The sequence below is a fragment of the Coregonus lavaretus genome (genome assembly GCF_964263955.1).
Source record: "Coregonus lavaretus genome assembly, chromosome: 35".
NCBI classification, from domain to species: Eukaryota; Metazoa; Chordata; class Actinopteri; order Salmoniformes; family Salmonidae; genus Coregonus; species Coregonus lavaretus.
Genome location: NC_140022.1, coordinates 4,015,180 through 4,030,105, shown reverse-complemented (window position 1 = coordinate 4,030,105; position 14,926 = coordinate 4,015,180). Strand labels below are relative to the sequence as shown.

General features: G+C 47.9%; 1 protein-coding gene across 1 annotated transcript in view; it reads left to right on the top strand.

The window, feature by feature from the left end:
* LOC311109527 (arf-GAP with GTPase, ANK repeat and PH domain-containing protein 1-like) overlaps positions 1 to 14,926 on the top strand; it is a gene marked incomplete at its 3' end in the record, with an annotated part of 125,481 nt that overhangs the window by 32,796 nt on the left and 77,759 nt on the right. Inside the window, exons 2-3 of the mRNA XM_084152444.1 lie at positions 13,475 to 13,533; positions 13,914 to 14,001. Of these exons, the coding sequence (XP_084008570.1) occupies positions 13,475 to 13,533; positions 13,914 to 14,001 (147 nt within the window). The remainder of the gene's footprint in view (positions 1 to 13,474; positions 13,534 to 13,913; positions 14,002 to 14,926) is intronic.

The following is a 14,926-nucleotide window of genomic DNA, read 5'->3' as shown; positions in this document are numbered from 1 at the left end:
AGGAGAGGAGAGGAGGAGAAGAATAGGAGAGGAGAGGAGAGGAGAAGAATAGGAGAGGAGAGGAGAGGAGAGGAGAGGAGAGGAGAGGAGAGGAGGAAAATAAACTCCTGGTAGAGAGCCAGTACCTCTGAGTGGAGTTTAAGAGCTGTGTGAAGCTTCAATTTCTTTTCTCTCTCTCGCTCCTGCAGCTCTATTTTGCGCAGAACGAGGTAGGGAGGGAGGTAGAGAGAGGGAGGGAGGGAGGGAAGGAGGAGGAGGAATGAAGTCTGTAGATCTCTCTGGGAGACGGACCACTGGGCCATGAGCATCTCAGCATCCTGTTTTTCCTCTTTCCCTCTTTCTTCCTCTTTCCTCTTCCTCTCTATCTCCTTACAGGGGATATAGAGGCTGTCTTTCTACTTCTCTTTCTCTACCTCCTCCTCTCTCCCCCATCTCTCTCTCTCTCTCTCTCTCTCTCTCTCTCTCCCATCTCTCTCTCCCCCATCTCTCTCTCTCTCTCTCTCTCTCTTTCTGCACCATCTCTCTCTCTCTCTCTCTCAGTATGAATGAAGCCTGTTCTTGGCTGTGTGCCACTCTCTCTTCCTCTGTCCCTCTCTTCTCTCTCATGTTGAGGAATGTGGTGCTGACATCTCTGTGTAAAGCCTGTGTCTGCAGCATGTCACAGAGAGAGCACAGCTCTGTCACTCTCTTTATTGGTTACACATGTTCAGCTGTAGAACAGGAGCCAGTAGCTGCTGCTGCTGCTGGGGTCTCTCTCGCTCTCTCTTACTCTTCTCTGCCTTGTATGCAGTCTTCCTCACATCTCTCTTTCCTCCAACGCTCTCTCCTCCAGAGCTCTCCCTACATCTATCTCCTCCAGAGCTCTCCCTACATCTCTCTCCTCCAGAGCTCTCCCTACATCTCTCTCCTCCAGAGCTCTCCCTCCGTCTCTCTCCTCCAGAGCTCTCCCTACTTCTCTCTCCTCCAGAGCTCTCCCTATGTCTCTATCCTCCAGAGCTCTCCCTACATCTCTCTCCTCCAGAGCTCTCCCTACGTCTCTCTCCTCCAGAGCTCTCCCTACGTCTCTCTCCTCCAGAGCTCTCCCTACGTCTCTCTCCTCCAGAGCTCTCCCTACGTCTCTCTCCTCCAGAGCTCTCCCTACGTCTCTCTCCTCCAGAGCTCTCCCTACGTCTCTCTTCTCCAGAGCTCTCCCTACATCTCTCTCTCTTGCTCTCTCTTGTGTACAGCATACAGAGCCTTTGAGCGGACAATCTGTCAGACAGCAGGAGAGCTGCTGCTGCTGCAGCATCTCAAACAGTAAATGCATCGGCAACGGAAGGCAGGCCTCATCAGCGCGTCACACCCCACTTTGCGATGAGCTGGAGGCAGTATGCATTTTGAAAACATAAACTTAATTGTTTGAAGCCTGAACAGTTTACTATGTATTGTGAGGCAAGTCTTACCTTGCTTCCAAGTAGCCTAGCTGAAATCAGACCATATTCGTGGAGGCAATTATTTAATATCAACTTTCTTTCATTGTCCAGTAGCCAAAGGCACAATCCTAGTCATATTAGCAACCCATGCTAGTTGTTGCATATTAGATCTCCCCTCTTTCTAAATTCCCAACTGATATTTTCGTCTCTGCCACATGAAACCGCTCGCAGGGGCAGCTGCCCTTTTGATGACAAACATTCGCGCGTAGCTTACTGCCTTGTGCTCATTGCTGCGCTTATATTGTGAAGAACTAATAGTTGATCAACATTTTAAAATGTTCTGATCTGTTGCATCTGACTCATCACTTTTAAACCTTTTGAATGTATCCTAGGCTTACTGGTTGTATGAATTTGGGATCTATTGTCCCACAACTGTTTGGAATAGGCCATTTCTTTCTCAACAAGCTGACCAATAGAATAGGTAAACCTTTCTACTATGGGGGATAGTAGATTGAAATTGGCTAGTGATTTTGCTGTTCGTTACTTGTCTTGTTGGCTGAGGAAAAGTTCAATGTGGACAGTTATTCTAACATCTTCAAAGTGCACATGATAATTTGGAAGGACCGCACATCGTTCATCGTTGCACCCTCCACTTCTGTTAATATGAATGACCATCATCTAAATGGGATTTCTGTCATTCTGAGCACTGTGGGTGGACGCCCTAATCATATGGGTCTGGTAAATTTCTCAAATGTCCGGTAAATGAAAATGCTGCCGGTCAAATGTCCGGCGCCACATTTTCCTAACAGAAACCCTGGTGTGTGTGTGTGTGTGTGTGTGTCAGTCACACTAAAAGAACCATACTGCATAATCTAGGATGGACACATTAGATTCCTTGCCTTCTGTTAGCAGACATTGCCACATTTGTTTCATGTTAATGACTCATTAACAGAGTGCTGAGTGGCAAGTTCCCCTTCCTTTGTGTGTGTGTCGGCTGGGGAACACACACCAGTGAGAGCCACAGCTGGTGTGTGTATGGTGACAGGGTAAAGGGAAGGACTCTGGCAGTCAGACACTAAGTGTGTGTGGGTGTGGTGACAAGGCGGCGTGATGGTTGATCTTGGTTGATGGATTGATTCGGTGCAGGTGGACTTCTGTAGCTCAGTGGTTCACACACATATGTGGGCTGGGACTGCTCTCTTCATTTTCTGCTGACCCACCAAATCAACATAATGTTAATAGCCTTGACCCTGGAGGCATTTCCCAGTTCAGCTCTCCTCTTGCCACAGTCGCAGGTCAGTGAAGGGGGTAGTTGGTGAATGGAATGCTAAGATGGGCTAGCTAGGTAGTCAATGCAGGTGTAAGTACTCATGACTAATGCTCTGTACCAGTGTATCATGTTGGCATACAGGGCTAATGCTCTGTACCTGTGTATCATGTTGGCATACAGGGCTAATGCTCTGTACCTGTGTATCATGTTGGCATACAGGGCTAATGCTCTGTACCAGTGTATCATGTTGGCATACAGGGCTAATGCTCTGTACCAGTGTATCATGTTGGCATACAGGGTTAATGCTCTGTACCAGTGTATCATGTTGGCATACAGGGCTAATACTCTGTACCAGTGTATCATGTTGGCATACAGGGCTAATGCTCTGTACCAGTGTATCATGTTGGCATACAGGGCTAATGCTCTGTACCAGTGTATCATGTTGGCATACAGGGCTAATGCTCTGTACCAGTGTATCATGTTGGCATACAGGGCTAATGCTCTGTACCAGTGTATCATGTTGGCATACAGGGTTAATGCTCTGTACCAGTGTATCATGTTGGCATACAGGGCTAATACTCTGTACCAGTGTATCATGTTGGCATACAGGGCTAATGCTCTGTACCAGTGTATCATGTTGGCATACAGGGCTAATGCTCTGTACCAGTGTATCATGTTGGCATACAGGGCTAATGCTCTGTACCAGTGTATCATGTTGGCATACAGGGCTAATGCTCTGTACCAGTGTATCATGTTGCATACAGGGATAATGCTCTGTACCAGTGTATCATGTTGCATACAGGGATAATGCTCTGTACCAGTGTATCATGTTGGCATACAGGGCTAATGCTCTGTACCAGTGTATCATGTTGGCATACAGGGCTAATGCTCTGTACCAGTGTATCATGTTGGCATACAGGGATAATGCTCTGTACCAGTGTATCATGTTGGCATACAGGGATAATGCTCTGTACCAGTGTATCATGTTGCATACAGGGCTAGTCAGTCATGTAGCTGGTTAGTCAAGTGGCTACTAGCCACTCATTTACTGGGAGCCACCGGGGTACTGGAACGGCATTGGCTGGTCCCCCAGCTCTGAAAACAGGATGCAGCTATAACAACATCCCATCTGTCAGCGAGGGCCCGGTCCAGAGATGAGGGGCGAACAGAACACAGCCAGCCAGCTAGCCCCCCTAACCACAGACCAGGGTACCAGGGCAACAATACACCCCTGTGTACCAGCCGGCCAATAGGGACCTCTCTTACTGGATTCTTTCCAGTCCCGCTGGTGTCTGACGGGTCTGACCAATCCCAATGGACCATCAGACAGAGGCGGGGTTAGGAAGGGGTATACTGACTTATTTAGATGTTTTACACATGGGAGGGAGGGAGGGAGGGAGGGAGGGGTTGGGATGTGGAAGATGGGTTATGTTGTCGTCATCATCATGTGTTACCTATCCCAGTGATTCTCAACTCCGGGACCCATCAAATGCTTTCAGAACTCTTTTGTGGTCCACTAAATTGATGCAATAGACGAGTCTCTTGCCCACAACCCCCAATCAAGTCATGAGTAACTTCTGTAGCGGTGCTACACAGCTCAACATCTGAGATGGTTGTAAAATGTTAGAGGAAATGACACCTGCTGTCCCCAGTCACTAGTGATGTGGAGAGGGAGACTGGACTAGACTGATGGGTCGGGATAACGTCTGCAAATATGGTCCACAGCCTTCCCATAACCACGTGTCTTTGAAAGCACCTCTCTGGTACTCAAGGCATTAATTCATAGTGTACGGTGTCTTCAGACCCTCTTTTTTTTGTGTTGTGGCTCTCAGCACTCTGAGAAGAACTGGGATTATCTGTAGTGTCTGTCTGCCTGAAGTGTAGTGTCTGTCTGCCTGAAGTGTAGTGTCTGCCTGTAGTGTAGTGTCTGTCTGCCTGCAGTGTAGTGTCTGTCTGCCTGTAGTGTAGTGTCTGTCTGCCTGTAGTGTAGTGTCTGTCTGCCTGTAGTGAGTCTCTGCCTGTAGTGTCTGCCTGTAGTGTCTGTCTGTCTGCCTGTAGTGTAGTGTAGTGTCTGTCTGCCTGTAGTGTCTGTCTGCCTGTAGTGTAGTGTAGTGTCTGTCTGCCTGTAGTGTAGTGTCTGTCTGTCTGTAGTGTAGTGTCTGCCTGTAGTGTCTGCCTGTAGTGTCTGTCTGCCTGTAGTGTAGTGTAGTGTCTGTAGTGTAGTGTAGTGTCTGTCTGCCTGTAGTGTAGTGTAGTGTAGTGTCTGTCTGCCTGTAGTGTAGTGTCTGTCTGTCTGTAGTGTAGTGTCTGTCTGTAGTGAAGTGTCTGTCTGCCTGTAGTGTACAGTCGTGGTCAAAAGTTTTGAGAATGACACAAGTATTGGTCTTCACAAAGTTTGCTGCTTCAGTGTTTTTAGATATTTTTGTCAATGTTACTATGGTATACTGAAGTATAATTACAAGCATTCCATAAGTGTCAAAGGCTTTTATTGACAATTACATTAAGTTTATGCAAAGAGTAAATATTTGCAGTGTTGACCCTTCTTTTTCAAGACCTCTGCAATCCGCCCTGGCATGCTGTCAATTAACTTCTGGGCCTCATCCTGATTGATGGCAGCCCATTCTTGCATAATCAATGCTTGGAGTTTGTTAGAATTTGTGGGGTTTTGTTTGTCCAACCGCCTCTTGAGGATTGACCACAAGTTCTCAATGGGATTAAGGTCTGAGGAGTTTCCTGGCCATGGACCCAAAATGTCGATGTTTTGTTCCCCGAGCCACTTAGTTACCACTTTTGCCTTATGGCAAGGTGCTCCATCATGCTGGAAAAGGCATTGTTCGTCACATTTACATTTACATCATTTAGCAGACGCTCTTATCCAGAGCGACTTACAAATTGGTGCATTCAATTTATGATAGCCAGTGGGACAACCACCTTTTTTAAAATGGTGGGTGGGGGAAGAAGGATTACTTTATACTATTCCAGGTATTCCTTAAAGAGGTAGGGTTTCAAGTGTCTTCAGAAGGTGGTCAGTGACTCCGCTGTCCTGGCGTCGTTGGGGAGCTTGTTCCACCATTGGGGTGCCAGAGCAGCGAATAGTTTTGACTGGGCTGAGTGGGAACTGTGCTTCCGTAGAGGTAGGGGGGCTAGCAGGCCAGAGGTGGATGAACGTAGTGCCCTCGTTTGGGTATAGGGTCTGATCAGAGCCTGAAGGTAAGACAGATTCTCGCCACGCCACCTGGTAGGAGCGACCTGTCAGGTAGGACGCAATCACCAAACTGTTCTTGGATGGTTGGGAGAAGTTGCTCTCGGAGGATGTGTTGGTACCATTCTTTATTCATGGCTGTGTTCTTAGGCAAAATTGTGAGTGAGCCCACTCCCTTGGCTGAGAAGCAACCCCACACATGAATGGTCTCAGGATGCTTTACTGTTGACATGACACAGGACTGATGGTAGCGCTCACCTTGTCTTCTCCGGACAAGCTTTTTTCCGGATGCCCCAAACAATCAGAAAGGGGATTCATCAGAGAAAATGACTTTACCCCAGTCCTCAGCAGTCCAATCCCTGTACCTTTTGCAGAATATCAGTCTGTCCCTGATGTTTTTCCTGGAGAGAAGTGGCTTCCTCGCTGCCCTTCTTGACACCAGGCCATCCTCCAAAAGTCTTCGCCTCACTGTGCGTGCAGATGCACTCACACCTGCCTGCTGCCATTCCTGAGCAAGCTCTGCATTGGTGGTGCCCCGATCCCGCAGCTGAATCAACTTTAGGAGACGGTCCTGGTGCTTGCTGGACTTTCTTGGGCGCCCTGACGCCGCCTTCACAACAATGGAACCTCTCTCCTTGAAGTTCTTGATGAATGGTTGATTTAGGTGCAATCTTACTAGCAGCAATATCCTTGCCTGTGAAGGCCTTTTTGTGCAAAGTAATGATGACGGCACGTGTTTCCTTGCAGGTAACCATGGTTAACAGAGGAAGAACAATGATTTCAAGCACCACCCTCCTTTTAAAGCTTCCAGTCTGTTATTCTAACTCAATCAGCATGACAGAGTGATCTCCAGCCTTGTCCTCGTCAACACTCTCACCTGTGTTAACGAGAGAATCACTCTGGTCCTTTTGTGGCATGCTGAAATGCAGTGGAAATGTTTTTTTGGGATTAAGTTCATTTTCATGGCAAAGAGGGACTTTGCAATTAATTGCAATTCATCTGATCATTCTTCATAACATTCTGGAGTATATGCAAATTGCCATCATCAAAATTGAGGCAGCAGACTTTGATTTTTTTTATTTGTGTCATTCTCAAAACTTTAGACCACGACTGTAGTCTAGTGTCTGTCTGTAGTGTAGTGTAGTGTCTGTCTGCCTGTAGTGTAGTGTAGTGTCTGCCTGTAGTGTCTGTCTGCCTGTAGTGTAGTGTAGTGTCTGCCTGTAGTGTAGTGTAGTGTCTGCCTGTAGTGTAGTGTAGTGTCTGCCTATAGTGTCTGCCTGTAGTGTAGTTTCTGTCTGCCTGTAGTGTAGTGCAGTGTCTGTCTGCCTGTAGTGTAGTGTCTGTCTGCCTGTGGTGTAGTGTCTGTCTGTAGTGTCTGCTTGTAGTGTAGTGTCTGCCTGTAGTGTAGTGTCTGCCTGTAGTGTAGTGTCTGCCTGTAGTGTAGTGTATGCCTGCCTGTAGTGTCTGCCTGTAGTGTAGTGTCTGCCTGTAGTGTAGTGTATGCCTGCCTGTAGTGTCTGCCTGTAGTGTAGTGTCTGCCTGTGGTGTAGTGTCTGCCTGTGGTGTAGTGTCTGCCTGTAGTGTAGTGTCTGCCTGTAGTGTAGTGTCTGTCTGTAGTGTAGTGTCTGCCTGTAGTGTCTGCCTGTAGTGTAATGTCTGTCTGCCTGTAGTGTAGTGTCTGTCTGTCTGTAGTGTAGTGTCTGCCTGTAGTGTCTGCCTGTAGTGTCTGTCTGCCTGTAGTGTAGTGTAGTGTCTGTAGTGTAGTGTAGTGTCTGTCTGCCTGTAGTGTAGTGTAGTGTAGTGTCTGTCTGCCTGTAGTGTAGTGTCTGTCTGTCTGTAGTGTAGTGTCTGTCTGTAGTGAAGTGTCTGTCTGCCTGTAGTGTACAGTCGTGGTCAAAAGTTTTGAGAATGACACAAGTATTGGTCTTCACAAAGTTTGCTGCTTCAGTGTTTTTAGATATTTTTGTCAATGTTACTATGGTATACTGAAGTATAATTACAAGCATTCCATAAGTGTCAAAGGCTTTTATTGACAATTACATTAAGTTTATGCAAAGAGTAAATATTTGCAGTGTTGACCCTTCTTTTTCAAGACCTCTGCAATCCGCCCTGGCATGCTGTCAATTAACTTCTGGGCCTCATCCTGACTGATGGCAGCCCATTCTTGCATAATCAATGCTTGGAGTTTGTTAGAATTTGTGGGGTTTTGTTTGTCCAACCGCCTCTTGAGGATTGACCACAAGTTCTCAATGGGATTAAGGTCTGAGGAGTTTCCTGGCCATGGACCCAAAATGTCGATGTTTTGTTCCCCGAGCCACTTAGTTACCACTTTTGCCTTATGGCAAGGTGCTCCATCATGCTGGAAAAGGCATTGTTCGTCACATTTACATTTACATCATTTAGCAGACGCTCTTATCCAGAGCGACTTACAAATTGGTGCATTCAATTTATGATAGCCAGTGGGACAACCACCTTTTTTAAAATGGTGGGTGGGGGAAGAAGGATTACTTTATACTATTCCAGGTATTCCTTAAAGAGGTAGGGTTTCAAGTGTCTTCAGAAGGTGGTCAGTGACTCCGCTGTCCTGGCGTCGTTGGGGAGCTTGTTCCACCATTGGGGTGCCAGAGCAGCGAATAGTTTTGACTGGGCTGAGTGGGAACTGTGCTTCCGTAGAGGTAGGGGGGCTAGCAGGCCAGAGGTGGATGAACGTAGTGCCCTCGTTTGGGTATAGGGTCTGATCAGAGCCTGAAGGTAAGACAGATTCTCGCCACGCCACCTGGTAGGAGCGACCTGTCAGGTAGGACGCAATCACCAAACTGTTCTTGGATGGTTGGGAGAAGTTGCTCTCGGAGGATGTGTTGGTACCATTCTTTATTCATGGCTGTGTTCTTAGGCAAAATTGTGAGTGAGCCCACTCCCTTGGCTGAGAAGCAACCCCACACATGAATGGTCTCAGGATGCTTTACTGTTGACATGACACAGGACTGATGGTAGCGCTCACCTTGTCTTCTCCGGACAAGCTTTTTTCCGGATGCCCCAAACAATCAGAAAGGGGATTCATCAGAGAAAATGACTTTACCCCAGTCCTCAGCAGTCCAATCCCTGTACCTTTTGCAGAATATCAGTCTGTCCCTGATGTTTTTCCTGGAGAGAAGTGGCTTCCTCGCTGCCCTTCTTGACACCAGGCCATCCTCCAAAAGTCTTCGCCTCACTGTGCGTGCAGATGCACTCACACCTGCCTGCTGCCATTCCTGAGCAAGCTCTGCATTGGTGGTGCCCCGATCCCGCAGCTGAATCAACTTTAGGAGACGGTCCTGGTGCTTGCTGGACTTTCTTGGGCGCCCTGACGCCGCCTTCACAACAATGGAACCTCTCTCCTTGAAGTTCTTGATGAATGGTTGATTTAGGTGCAATCTTACTAGCAGCAATATCCTTGCCTGTGAAGGCCTTTTTGTGCAAAGTAATGATGACGGCACGTGTTTCCTTGCAGGTAACCATGGTTAACAGAGGAAGAACAATGATTTCAAGCACCACCCTCCTTTTAAAGCTTCCAGTCTGTTATTCTAACTCAATCAGCATGACAGAGTGATCTCCAGCCTTGTCCTCGTCAACACTCTCACCTGTGTTAACGAGAGAATCACTCTGGTCCTTTTGTGGCATGCTGAAATGCAGTGGAAATGTTTTTTTGGGATTAAGTTCATTTTCATGGCAAAGAGGGACTTTGCAATTAATTGCAATTCATCTGATCATTCTTCATAACATTCTGGAGTATATGCAAATTGCCATCATCAAAATTGAGGCAGCAGACTTTGATTTTTTTTATTTGTGTCATTCTCAAAACTTTAGACCACGACTGTAGTCTAGTGTCTGTCTGTAGTGTAGTGTAGTGTCTGTCTGCCTGTAGTGTAGTGTAGTGTCTGCCTGTAGTGTCTGTCTGCCTGTAGTGTAGTGTAGTGTCTGCCTGTAGTGTAGTGTAGTGTCTGCCTGTAGTGTAGTGTAGTGTCTGCCTATAGTGTCTGCCTGTAGTGTAGTTTCTGTCTGCCTGTAGTGTAGTGCAGTGTCTGTCTGCCTGTAGTGTAGTGTCTGTCTGCCTGTGGTGTAGTGTCTGTCTGTAGTGTCTGCTTGTAGTGTAGTGTCTGCCTGTAGTGTAGTGTCTGCCTGTAGTGTAGTGTCTGCCTGTAGTGTAGTGTATGCCTGTCTGTAGTGTCTGCCTGTAGTGTAGTGTCTGCCTGTAGTGTAGTGTATGCCTGCCTGTAGTGTCTGCCTGTAGTGTAGTGTCTGCCTGTGGTGTAGTGTCTGCCTGTGGTGTAGTGTCTGCCTGTAGTGTAGTGTCTGCCTGTAGTGTAGTGTCTGTCTGTAGTGTAGTGTCTGCCTGTAGTGTAATGTCTGTCTTCCTGTGGTGTAGTGTCTGCCTGTAGTGTAGTGTCTGTCTGTAGTGTAGTGTCTGCCTGTAGTGTAATGTCTGTCTTCCTGTGGTGTAGTGTCTGCCTGTAGTGTAGTGTCTGTCTGCCTGCGGTGTGGTGTAGTGTCTGCCTGTAGTGTAGTGTCTGCCTGTAGTGTAGTGTCTGCCTGTAGTGTAGTGTCTGCCTGTAGTGTAGTGTCTGTCTGTAGTGTAGTTTATGCCTGTAGTGTCTGCCTGTAGTGTAGTGTCTGCCTGTAGTGTATGTCTGTAGTGTCTGCCTGTAGTGTAGTGTCTGCCTGTAGTGTAGTGTATGCCTGTAGTGTAGTGTCTGCCTGTACTGTCTGCCTGTAGTGTACTGTCTGCCTGTAGTGTACTGTCTGCCTGTAGTGTCTGCCTGTAGTGTCTGCCTGTAGTGTAGTGTCTGCCTGTAGTGTAGTGTATGCCTGTAGTGTAGTGTAGTGTCTGCCTGTAGTGTAGTGTCTGCCTGTAGTGTAGTGTCTGCCTGTAGTGTATGCCTGTAGTGTCTGCCTGTAGTGTAGTGTCTGTCTGTAGTGTAGTGTCTGTCTGTAGTGTAGTGTCTGCCTGTAGTGTAGTGTCTGCCTGTAGTGTAGTGTCTGCCTGTAGTGTAGTGTCTGCCTGTAGTGTCTGGCTGCCTGTAGTGTAGTGTCTGCCTGTAGTGTAGTGTCTGCCTGTAGTGTATGCCTGTAGTGTAGTGTCTGCCTGTAGGGTCTGCCTGTAGTGTAGTGTCTGCCTGTAGTGTAGTGTCTGCCTGTAGTGTATGCCTGTAGTGTCTGCCTGTAGTGTAGTGTCTGTCTGTAGTGTAGTGTCTGTCTGTAGTGTAGTGTCTGCCTGTAGTGTAGTGTCTGCCTGTAGTGTCTGGCTGCCTGTAGTGTAGTGTCTGTCTGTAGTGTAGTGTCTGTAGTGTAGTGTCTGTCTGTAGTGTAGTGTCTGTCTGTAGTGTAGTGTCTGCCTGTAGTGTAGTGTCTGCCTGACAGATTTTCCCTGATGAATTAGTAACACTAACACAGGTCCAAATGGAGACCTAAATGGAACAGGGTTGTTTCTGGTCCTCAGTCCTGTCTGATGGTGGGGAGATGTGACCTACTTACCCCAGCAAGATAACACACTGGGGTGTCTGGAGAAAGGGAAGGGCTTAATGGTGTACTGTGGGTGTGTGTGGTTCAGATGGTAGAGCATGTGTGGTTCAGATGGTAGAGCATGGCGCCTGCAACACCAAGGGTCGTGGGTTCGTTTCCCGCTGGGGGCCACCCATACATAAACATGTATGCATGCATGGCTAAGTCACTTTGGATAAAAGCGTCTGCTAAATGGCATCATATTAACACAGGACTGTTGTTGTTCTGTGTGGGATTATAAAAAGGATGAAGAGAGTCCTTTATAGAATGACTAGATATTATATGTGTCAGGTCAGCTCCTTCCAGGGGAACACTGTGGGAAGATTGACAGGATGGCCCTGATAAAACAGAGTAACTAACAGGGATTTGTGTGTGAGTTAGGTGTGTGTCTGTGTTGCGTGTTCTACAGTATCTGCTTTAATGCTGTCACATCCAGAGGAGAGAAGAGGAGAGAAGAGGAGAGGAGAGGAGAGGAGAGGAGAGGAGAGGAGAGGAGAGGAGAGGGATGAGAGTCTATTCCCCCCACGCATTACTACACTCACTGCAATTATAGATGACAACACACTGTTTCAGCCACGCCACCCACGCTCATTTAGCAATCACTCACACATGCACCACCCATTATTACAGTCAAGTCAACAGATGATATCTGTAAACAGCTGAGGGGGAAGTGGAGTAATGTACACAACACCTGCAGAACCGAGCAGAGCAGAGCAGAACCGAGCAGAACAGAGCAGAGCAGAGCAGAACAGAGCAGAGTGGATCAGAGTAGAGCCCACATCTCCAGTTAGTCCATTAGCCTTAATAACAGACACTGGTGTAAGGACAGTTGGCATTAGAATGCATCGTATGGAATGACTAGCTCCACCCCTAACCCTCTCGCCTCTATGGGTCTAAGCCACACCCACATCCCCTCTGACTGGTGCTTTGGTTAGCCTGGTTCCTCCTGAAAGATTCATTCTAGCAATAACTGTGTGCTGCCAGAGAATGGCCCTGCCAGTGCCACAGCGGTGAGCCAAGATGGAGCTCAGTGGCTCCAACAGAGCCAGTCGCAGAGCAGCTGGTGTGATATTAAATATTAAGAGTGCGACCGGCTCCACCGCGGGCCTGCTGCTTTTGTTTGGCAGCCATGCTGGGCCTCTGATGGATAATAAGACCTGGGCCCAGTCAGGCTAATGGGCCTCACAACTAGGGAGATATTACACCTAGCCTCAGAGCCTGGGAGATGTTACACCTAGCGGGTAGCCTGGGAGATATTACTAGCCAGTAGCCTCAGAGCCTGGGAGATGTTACACCTAGCGGGTAGCCTGGGAGATATTACTAGCCAGTAGCCTCAGAGCCTGGGAGATGTTACACCTAGCGGGTAGCCTGGGAGATATTACTAGCCAGTAGCCTCACAGGCAGGGAGATGTTACACCTAGCGGGTAGCCTGGGAGATATTACTAGCCAGTAGCCTCAGAGCCTGGGAGATATTACTAGCCAGTAGCCTCAGAGCCTGGGAGATGTTACACCTAGCGGGTAGCCTGGGAGATATTACTAGCCAGTAGCCTCAGAGCCTGGGAGATGTTACACCTTGCCATGCAGACCATCACACCTAGCCAGTTGCCTGTTAGCCGATACCACATACATCTACTATGGGCAGCATTTTCAGGATTGGTTAAGCTGGTACAGTAGAGTTGTTCAGTGTTGTGTAGTGGACCATCGGTCTTGTTGACTTGCTGTTCAGTGTGTATGTACAGCTGACATGCTCTACTGAAGACATCCACTCAGACCAGGCAGGAAGTATCTCAGAGAGGATGCGGCTATCCTAGCTGTCATCTTTAATGATACGCTCCTATCCTCCCCGAAGTCTCTCTCCCCCCCCCACCCCCCCCTTCTTCTCGTTTATCTCTGCCTGTCTTCTTTCTCCCTGTTAGTGAGTGACTACTGAGCAGGAACAGATTGGAACCCTTGTTGCCGTGACATCTGAAGGTCATAGATCTTCCAGCTGGCAGACTTCTGATGACGTGTGTGTGTACCGTTGACTGACAGGCTTCTCTCTCTTTGTTACAGACGCCTTCGTGAACAGCCAGGAGTGGACCCTGAGCCGATCGGTACCAGAACTCAAAGTGGTGAGTCTGAAATTGGATACACCTAGGCTTGCCATGCAGACCATCACACCTAGCCAGTTGCATGTTAACCGATACCACACACCTACTATGGGCAGCACCAGTGGAAAAAGGGAAGGGGTCTGAATACTTTTCCGAATGCACTGTATATGCACACACAGACCAGGAATGAGGTGAAAACTTGAAGCAGAATAACATTGCCTTTCTCTATATTCCATATTCTCAATCTATATTCATGTATGCATCTGAGGCAGTCTTCCTCTGAAGCTCTTCTGAGCTTTATCCACTGCAGCACAACCATTCTGATTATTACAAGCCAAAGTAGAAGATATGCAAAACCAGGAAACAACCTCACTTCCCTGTTCTTCTTCTTCCTCCCCCAGGGCATTGTGGGTAACCTGGCCAGTGGGAAGTCTGCGCTGGTCCACAGGTACCTGACAGGAACATACGTCCAGGAGGAATCTCCAGAAGGTAGGACCATGCGCTCTCTACTGCTCACCATGTCTGTCTCTGTCTGTCTGTATCTGTCTGTGTGTGTCTGTATCTGTTTGTGTCTGTATCTGTCTGTGTGTGTGTGTCTGTATCTGTCTGTGTGTGTGTCTGTGTCTCTGTCTGTGTCTGTTTGTCTGTGTCTGTGTGTGTCTGTGGATGACTCTGAAATAGCACCCTATGCACTACATTTGACCAGGCTCTCTGGTTGAAAGTAGGGCACTAACTAGGGAATAGGGTTCCGTTTCAGACGCAGACCATGTCTATGTCAGAGCCAATAGCAGTGTGCTTGGTTAGGAAAAGCTTCCTAGAAAGCCTTAACAAATTCACCATGGTGCCGCGCTAATGCTTAATTAAAGTGCCTGCTTAACCCAACTACCCAGCGACAAAGAGCTGGAGAGAGCAGTATGTTTGTCCTGAAGCTAGTGTTCTCTCCCTGTTACCTCTCCTCAAGCTAAGCCTGAGGGGCTCCTCTCCTCCACACCAGGCTGCATCTCAATAGTCCACAGTGTCCTCTCCTCCACACCAGGCTGCATCTCAATAGTCCACTGTGGCCTCCTTTAATCATCTCCTCTGCTCTGGTTCAGCTGCAGTAGTCTGAAAGAAGTGGGCAGGTACCGGTCAGTTACATGATAGTCATCTATCGTATTGTTCTCACCTCTCCTGTGGTTTCATATCAATGCAGATGAAGGAAAGGAGATTAGTAGAGGAAGCCACCAGACATTATTGAGATGCATCCCTTCGTGTAGCGTTAGCGTGTTAGCATCATCAGTACAGTACAGGCCCTGAGGAGACAAACAGCCATACTATGCATCCATTATTGAAGCTAAGAGGAGGCACCCTGCCAGCTCTGCTCGCACACATACGGGAGCCCTCTCTACGCTCTACTTTCAAAGACCTAAGCATG